This window comes from Rhinopithecus bieti, unplaced genomic scaffold, assembly GCF_001698545.2.
Source record: "Rhinopithecus bieti isolate Rb0 unplaced genomic scaffold, ASM169854v2 scaffold_13207, whole genome shotgun sequence".
NCBI lineage: Eukaryota > Metazoa > Chordata > Mammalia > Primates > Cercopithecidae > Rhinopithecus > Rhinopithecus bieti.
The window spans coordinates 29,671-38,959 of NW_016807866.1; the positions used below are offsets into that span (position 1 = coordinate 29,671).

Below are 9,289 nucleotides of genomic sequence, written 5' to 3' on the forward strand. Positions count from 1 at the left end.
GCTCAGAATCATGCCATCCTGAGTCCCAGGTATTAGACGATACTATGCAGACTCACTTTTTATGTATTTTCTTCTTGATTGTTGTCAGATATACAATTATGAAAGTTCTGGTCATAGTTGTAAGAAGAGCTAAATTATCTCAACTGCTTTTATGAGGGTTAGTCCCTTTTCTTACATTAACATCGATGCTTCATTTTTATTGTTGTGATATAAAGAATTAAACCAATCAAATTTTAGTTTATCTGCTTCTGAATGTAACTAACCAATAAGCAACGTTAAAATTAGACTCTAAGTTAAAAACAAAACAAAGCGCCATGACCTCTTCTTTAAGTCAATGCTCTCACGGCATTCTGTGTCCTACAACAGCAGGCTGAACAGGGGAAATACAGCGAAGTAACTCTATGGGAGGTCAGCTATATTGTCTGACCCAATAGAACAGGATTTCACTAGAAGTATTTTCTTCTCATTTGGGTAATGTCTCAGGGATAGTTTCCATGTGGCTGAAAAGCAGTAATCGATATAATTATTACTGCCATTGTTATTAGTATAATCAATATTATTATAATTTCATGCTGTTTAAGGTTGTATTGAATAATTTCTGAGATGCTAGAAAATTTCTAACAAAAATTTCCTTATTTCCAGGAAACATGTGAGAACACTTTTCACTCTTCCATCTATCAACATGAGTAGAAAATAGGGTCATGAGCTAACAATTCTTAAAAAACAATAATGATCCAAATCTACTTTTGATCCAACAAATGAATAGAAAAAGAATAACCCCTCAAAGGAAATTTCATTGAGACTTTTTTTACTTGCATATACAGAAAAGAAATCAGATTTTTTACATATTCTTCAAACTGTTTTTCTAGTTTACACAGCTAGTGAACAAAATAAGCTATGCATGTCATAGTCATATGTTTCATTCTTTGAAAATACATTCAGTGTTTACTGTACTATCGAAGTTTTGCATTTGGGTCTCATATTATTTCCATATAGAGACATTTTATATATCAAAAACATACAAAATAGCCTTTAATCATGGTCACATGCTCTGACAGAGCTACACAAGAAAATGTGAAATTCTTAATGCTATGTAATTTATTCATAGTTCTAAATGGTTCATTAAAAATGAATATATGAATTTTATCACTTGACTGATTTTCTGAAATGGAGAATAAAAATGGAATGAAATTGGGTTACAGTAACTCAGATATCAAAGAGGAAGGCTAGTGTTGAGTTAAATGCTACTCTGACAGCAGGAATCTTGTTGGAACTTGTGTTCAGCTTTACAACACCTCCAAGAATAGCCAGTAAGTTGCTCATGTTATGCTATTCATGACCCTTGCATTGATGTCAAAGTCATGTACTTTATTCAAATAATATTTTTGAATGCCAACTAAATATGAGATTTTGTTTTGACACTCAGCAGGTCAGAGAAACATCACATTATAAAAAGAAAGTGTCACTTGAACAGAAAGTCATTATGTTTAGTGAAATAAACAGGCACAGAAAGAGAGGTATCACATGTTCTCACTCGTAAGTGGGAGATAAAAAAGTTAATCTTATGAATGTAGACAAAAGAGTGAGATATCAGAGGCTGGGATGGGTGTGTGGGTGCAGGAGAGAGAAAAGTTAGGATGAAAGGTGTAAGTTCTATTGTAGAGTGAATATAGTTAACAACAATATATTGTATATTTCAAAGTAGCTAGAAGAGAGAGCTTGATTTATTCCCAACATAAAGAAATGATAAATATTTAAAGCGACGGATATTTCAAATACTCTACCTTGAACATTATACATTCTATGCATGCAATTAAATATCACATGTATCTCATAAGTATGTAAAATATGTATCAATAAAAAATTTAAATAAAATAAAAATTTTAAAATGTGTCATTCAGCTACTCGTAAATCTCAAAAAAAATCTTCGTAGTATGATTATATAGTCATATAAAACTGATACCTTTCTAGAGTTCCAAGTTTCAAGATACAGGTACATCTGGATGAGGCTTAATCAGGTATGGGGTAAGCCTTGGGCATTTCTAACTCTATGGGCTCAGCTGAGGAACTCTCTGGCCAACTCTCCCTAAAGAGCTACTCCTTCTTTTCTGTATTTTTCACAATTGTGCCTTAAATTTAGAGAATTTCTTGTTACGCTAAGTTGCATAAATATTTTTTAAATTTCAGATAATTTGAAGAGTTGAAAAATGTTTTAAACAAGAAACACTATAATCAATATCTTAGAAAGATCTCGTTGATATCTTAGGAAAAGCTGACTAAAAAGCGCGTAAAAGCAAAACACAACAAAAACATGGGCATAAAACAGGCAAAGACAAGGGCAAATATTGACTATGAAGATCTAAATGGAAAGAATGAATGCTGATTTGAGTAAATAGGTTGTAGCCAGAACATTTTACCTACTTCAAACTTTTACCTGGATATAGTAATGAATCGTGGAGGAAAGGAAGTTGAGTGAAGTTTGAAGTAAAATCAGCAAAAGATACAAGAGAGATGAATTAATGACAAAAGGTAGAGAAAGAGAAAAAATTCTGTGTGGAGGCAGATTACAATCTTCATTTTTTGGTAACAGTGAGGTTAGAACATATAATGGAAAAGGGACTTGGGATATAAATAGAAAACTCTGGAAAGACTTCACTGAGATGGGCTTTTGATCCCTGTAAGAGTCTCTCCACTTGGGACTACAATTGTGCTATGTTCTTAAAACAAAACAAATATTTGGCATGCTGGTGTGCAAAGCCCAAAATAAATATAACAATTGTGCATGATCAAAGTTTTAAAGGTCTACAAATTAGGTGACATTTGTTTCTTTCAGGTACATACACAGGTGAATCAAATCTTTCCTGCTTCTGACGCTACAAAATATGTGTGCTTTATGAAGAAACTGATGAATTTAAGAGTCTTGACCTTGGCTATTTCTTGAAATTTTGTAGAATCAATTATAACAATGTCCAAAAATGCTTGTGATGAGAATATATTTAAATAGAAATCAAGAATTTTTAATGTGATTGATGTTAAGTGACTGGTAATAAATAAGTGTATTTTGGGTTTGGTATGTTTTAGACTTTGAAGCAGCAGCAATCCCTTCTAATAAAATTAAAGCAACAAGCTCAGGGATAACCTAACTAGGTAGCCAAAAAAGCTCAGGCATTCTTACTGAGTGTTGTCAGAGGACAAGAGATCAACAAGCTGCCTCAGGCAAGTAGAATTCATGGAATGACATAAAAAGAGGGGCACATGTTTATTACGTGCTCTGACCAGGGTATATAACCCTCCTTCTACACATGCTGGCATTCACACTCAGGATCTTGCCTGAATAGCAAACCAACTCACCACTCCTGACACCATGAGTTACTACGGCAGCTACTACGGAGGCCTGGGTTCTGGATATGGAGGCTTCGGTGGCCTGGGCTACGGCTATGGCTCTGGATGTGGCAGCTTCCGCAAACAGGGTTATGGCTGTAGCTATGGAGGCTACGGATATGGGTCTGGCTTTGGAGGCTACGGATATGGCTGCCGCCACCCATCATACTATGGAGGATACGGATTCTCTGGCTCTTATTAAATGAATTGCTGAAATTGGAAGCAGAGGAGAAACCTCCAAATGTGTTTGGTCCTGTCCTGTGCTTTCATTCCAGAAAATCCATTCTATTGTCTTCACCATCAATGGACAGATATTTATCAATGGTTAAGCTGCTTCTATGAATATTAGTTGTTTTTTTACTTTCGGAATCCGTCACCTGAAATCCTATTCATGTATAGCCACTCTAGTTTGTTCTCCTAAATTTGCTCTGTTTTTCTTACCACCATTACCATCATGTTATCTTTCTATCAAGATCCTAGCAAAAACTTGTATTTTGCTTTTATCTAATACATGAATTAAAGTATAAATATTTTGGTTCTTTTCAATGTTTTCATTGTTATTATTTAACATTTTATTTTGCAACTACTATAAAAAGTTTACTTATGAGGCAGTGAGATCTGTGGCCCCATAGTGGAATGTGATGAAAATCTTCCTAGTTCACCATGTTACGGAAGCTTGAGAACAAATAAGAGATCATATTAACAAGAGATAAAAATAACTTGCCCCTGTCTATTTATTTACTTGGATGTCAGCCCCTCTCAAGTGTCCCTCAAGTGTTCCTGGAATCACTAAGGATAGTGTCATTCTCATATTCTGCTGTGTAACATTGTTGTTAGCTGAATGTCTTCTTGGTACCACTGTTCTGGCCCGGCATGGCTTTGCTTTTTTTCCACCTTCAGTTGAGTTTGTGGAAAGGAGATTGGGAAGTTTCACTCATTTCCTAGTCAGAACTACACTTTGTATTTAGCATCTCCCTGAAGGCCATTGTCCCATATGTGACTGATGCAACTCCCATTGGAACGTGGCATTGAAACCCAGTGGTACAATGTTGTACAAAAAATTGGAGGTAGTTTGCAAATGTGTTCTCCAATTCTGTGGGTTGTCTCTTCACTTTGTTGATTGTTTCATTTGCTGTGCAGAAGCTTTTTAACTTTATGTGATTCCATTTGTCCATTTTTGCCTTGATTGCCTGTGCTTACTGGGTGTTACTCAAGAAATGTTTGCCCAGACCAACATCCTGGGAGTTTCTTGTGTTAAGTGAAATAAACCAGGCACAGAAAGACAAATGTCACATGTTCTCACTTATTCGTGGGATCTAAAAATCAAAGCAACAGAACTCATGTAAGTAGAGAATAGAAGGACAGTTACTAAGGTCTGGGAAGGGTATTTGGGGAGGGAAGTGGGGCTGGTCAATAGGTGCAAAAAAAAATTGAAAGAATAAATAATGACAGTATTTGATAGCACAACTAGGGGACTATAGTCAATAATAATTCAATTGTACATTTTAAAATAACTTGAAGAGTAGAATTGGATTGTTTGTAACATAAAGGATAAATGCTTGAGGACAGGGCTACCCCATTTTCCATGACATGATTATTACACCTGGAAAGCCTCTATCAAAATATCTCATGTACCTCATAAATATATGTACCTACTATGTCCCCACAAAAGTCAAAAATTTAAAAAAAAGAAAAGAAAAGAAAGAAAAATTGGGGTAAGCTGGAGGGGTGCTTTCTAACTTTTTTTTTTGTTGCACCCTATTAGAGGCTCTTAATAGTCTATACAGCTTGTTGTGAATGGGTGATGACACAAAGTCACGTGAGAATAATACACAGGAGGCTTTACTGATAAGAGCCCTTCTTGGCTGTCAACTCTGGCTTCATTTCTCAGTCAAGTTCAAATAGCCTGGATCGTTTTTCTCTAGGAATTTATTCTCATCCAAAAAATTCTTCTGTTCCTTTCAGCCTTGTTTTACAAGTTCACCACCCTTAGCCAGGCATCTTGGAACAACAACAGTAAACACAGATAGAACCCTCCTCTGCTATGTTTCTCAGTCAACTTTCAAAGTAGTGAAAGAAGCCTGTTTCACCAGTTTGTCTGACATGACGCGGCATGTCTGAATCCGCTTATATTCAAATTTGGACCCCTACTATTTATCATAGAAAATCTTTTTATCCTCTTGTAAATCTAGAAGAGGAACACTATTTTATAAATGATTTCTCATAGAGAAAGTGTTACCTTTTTGTCTACACTATAGTTTTGATTTCAAATTAAGAAACTAAATAATGGATGCAAAAAAATGGAGAGAAGAAAAGAAAGAAGAAAGAAATCCAAAACAAAGAAAGAAAATTCACAGGTTAAAGGCCCAATCACATTTAGAACACATTCCATGTTTTATGTTATTTTTTAATTGACTCAATAATGGTATGTATTTATGGGGCACAGAGTGAAGCTTTGATATATATAATGTATAATAATCAGATCAGGATAATGAGCATGGATAACTGATCTTTTATGAAGCTGAAATGAGAACCAGATATAATACCTGTCCAAGTGCTGTTAAACTGAATGACAGTGATTCAAAGACCCTCCTGCAGATGCCCTTTGCAAATACTTAATTTTGCTAGTGAGGTTTTGCAATCTAAGGTTTAGTATGTTCTAAATTCCTTGGACAAAATAGAAGAGTTAATTAATTATTTAATTAAGCTGATTTTTAGCTTTAGCTAATTATTTTCTGTTCTAACCAAAAAGAGCAGGAGAATAGCCCCTGTAGATTACAGGAACTATAGTTACTATTCTGTATGATTTCTATCTTTGATATTTTTTATTGTCCTTTGTCAACTCTAAAACTTAACAATGTGTGAATTAGTCTGCATATTTATATTTTCTCTATAAGGGTTGTAAGTATATATAAAGCTTCCCTTTATAAACATATAAAAAATGGTGGCTGCTTTTAGAGAACAATTATTTAGAATGTACAATATGTGACTAGTCAACCTAATTTTCTCCAGACATATCCTACTAAAGATGACCTTGTAGATAGAAAATCTGTTACCTTTTCACTACAGCATAGTTTATATTTCAAATTAGGAAACTAAACAAGGGAAGCAAAAACAACAAAAATCATCCTCATTAGGTTTAAGTGCTGGCCTGACTTGAAGGTCTTTTTGATTTCCAATCTGAACAGTCCAGGTACTGTTAAATTTGATTTGTACCCAAATATAATTTGTGATGCCCCTGAATGTCATGGCTTTTAAAACTATATTGCAAAAGATGTTTTTATTCTTGGTTAGATTGTTAAAGAATTGGAAGCTGGGAACGTGAAAGATATTTCTAAATTGCAGTCACTAAATAGTTCTGCTGGGAGAACTGAATTTTTGTTGATGTTTATTACAGTGTATCAGTAAGACAATAGAACATACAATTCTTCTGAATGCAAGCAGAGGAGGAATTTCCTGATGAAAACTATAGACTCTAATCTTGAGGAAGGTATAATAGTGTCACGTGTACCTAGACATGCTTATGAATAGTGATTGCATAATTCAGGATCCAAGATTAATGTTAAAGGATAGAATTGGAGAATGAATAATTTCTTGAAACACGGATACAAAAGTAAAATTTCTTTCCTCTACCAAAAAAGGTTTTCAGACATAATAATCATGGTCACATCTTATTACTGCACTCAGATTGGTCACAGAAAACTCTAATAAAGCAAATCAATATAAAAACTCCTTAATCAATGAAAAATGCTCTATCAATATGAAAGATCAATTGAATCAATATTGTATTGGATATGTGATAGAATAAAAATTCAGGATACCGGAACAATTTGGTAATCTGAATAAAAGTATTTCCTTTCACTGGAAATATGTTTGACAAACGTCACTGCTGGCCTCTGAAATTCAGAGGACTAGGTTGCAGCTAGGAATCCATCTATGGTTTGAGCTACGAACTTGGAGATTCTGAGGCTTAATATTGTTATATATTTAGTTATGTTTCTGCCAAGCACCTTACTATGGGTTGTAGAGACCATGTGGATTCTATTGTTTAATTGGTTGACAAGGATACTGTGATCACTTCAGCCACTCCAGTCAGAATATGGAGAGGCTTTGCATGTCTCTTCTTTCATCTCCATAGCCAATTGGTAGCTATTTTGTGCTACCTTCTTAATAGATACATAAAACTTATAATTCTTTATAAATATATTCACTTTCATTTTACCTTTTATCCAATGCCCGTGGTCACAATTTGCCACTTGGATTATGGCTGCACCTTCTCATCTATTCCTATCTGATCTCTGAAACTCAAAACCTGCTACCTTTCTTTAGTCTCTTTGTTAAAAGTTATTTGTTTAAAATGGCTCCTAATAGCTCTCTCTGGGATGACACATAATGCTGCTATTATGATGAAAACAATGAAGTGCTCAATATGCTGATATGGAAGGAAATTTCATTAAAAGGCATGACACAGAAGAGCCTGGACCATGCAGTTGGCTCATCAGGTATGATATGATATTTAGCAAACACTGACTGAATTAATATGTATATTTACCTAAATGATCCATAATCTTATTAAATATTTGCCTTTATACTAGCTCCTCCCTTATTTTGCTCTTCACTTCTCATAAAGAGTTCTACTCACCTTCAAAATTTAACTTAAGGGATTGCTGGGTCAAATGGTATTACTGGTTCTAGATGGGTCAAATGGTATTACTGGTTCTAGATCCTTGAGGAATTGCCACACTGTCTTCCACAATGGTTGAACTAATTTACACTCCCACCAACAGTGTAAAAGCGTTCCTATTTCTCCACACCCTCGCCAGAATCTGTTGTTTCCTGACTTTTTAATAATTGCTCTTTTAACTGGCGGAAGATGGTACCTCATTGTGGTTTTGATTTGCATTTCTCTGATGACCAGTGATGATGAACTGTTTTTCGTATGTTTGTTAGCTGCATAAATGTCTTCTTTTGAGAAGTGTCTGTTTATATAATCTGCACGCTTTTGATGTTTTGTTTTGTTTTGTTTTTTTGTTTTTTTTTTTTTGAGACGGAGTCTGGCTCTGTCTCGTCCGCCGCAGGCCTGGAGTGGGCAGTGGCCTCGGATCTCAGCTCACCCTGCAAGCCTCCGGCCTCCGGGTTCCCCACCCATTCTGCCTCCTCAGCCTCCCGAGTAGCTGGGAAATACAGGCGCCCGCACCGGATCGCCTGGCTAGGTTTTTTTTTTTGTATTTTTTAGTAGAGACGGGGTTTCACCATGTTAGCCAGGATGGTCTCGATCTCCTGACCTCGTGATCCGCCCATCTCGGCCTCCCAAAGTGCTGGGATTACAGGCTTGAGCCACCGTGCCCGGCCTTGTTTTTTTTTTTTTTTCTTGTAAATTTGTTTAAGTTCCTTGTAGATTCTTGATATTAGACCTTTGTCAGATGGGTAGATGGCAAAAATTTTCTCCTATATACCCAGAGGATTATAAATCATTCTACTATAAAGACACATGCTCATGTATGTTTATTCTAGCACTACTTACAATAGCAAAGACTTGGAACTAACACAAATGCCCTTCAATGATTGACTGGATAAAAAAAATGTGGCACATATATGCCATGGAATACTATGCAGCTAAAAAAAAGAATGAGATATGTCTTAAGGGACATGAATGAAGCTGGAAGCCATCATTCTCAGCAAACTAACACAGAAACAGAAAACCAAACACAGCATGTTCTCACTCATAAGTGGGGGAGCTGAACAATGAGAATACATGGAAACAGGGAGGGGGACATCACACACAGGGGCCTGTCAGGGGGTGGGGAGCAAGGGGAGGGAGAGCATTAGGACAAATATCTAATACATGCAGGGCTTGAAACTGAGATGTTGGGTTGATGGGTGCAGCAAACCACCATGGCACATGTAT

At 35.7% G+C, this 9,289-nt stretch overlaps 1 protein-coding gene across 1 annotated transcript; it reads left to right on the plus strand.

The window, feature by feature from the left end:
• Positions 1–3,364: 3,364 nt before the first annotated feature.
• Positions 3,365–3,583, plus strand: LOC108536813 (keratin-associated protein 19-3-like). The gene has a single exon (XM_017883866.1). It carries the CDS (start codon positions 3,365–3,367, stop codon positions 3,581–3,583), a length of 219 nt encoding a protein of 72 aa, XP_017739355.1.
• The last annotated feature ends 5,706 nt before the right edge of the window (positions 3,584–9,289 follow it).

Excerpts from the sequence above, each read along its gene's own strand:
- LOC108536813 (XM_017883866.1), top strand. The coding sequence starts at position 3,365 with ATGAGTTACTACGGCAGCTACTACGGAGGCCTGGGTTCTGGATATGGA.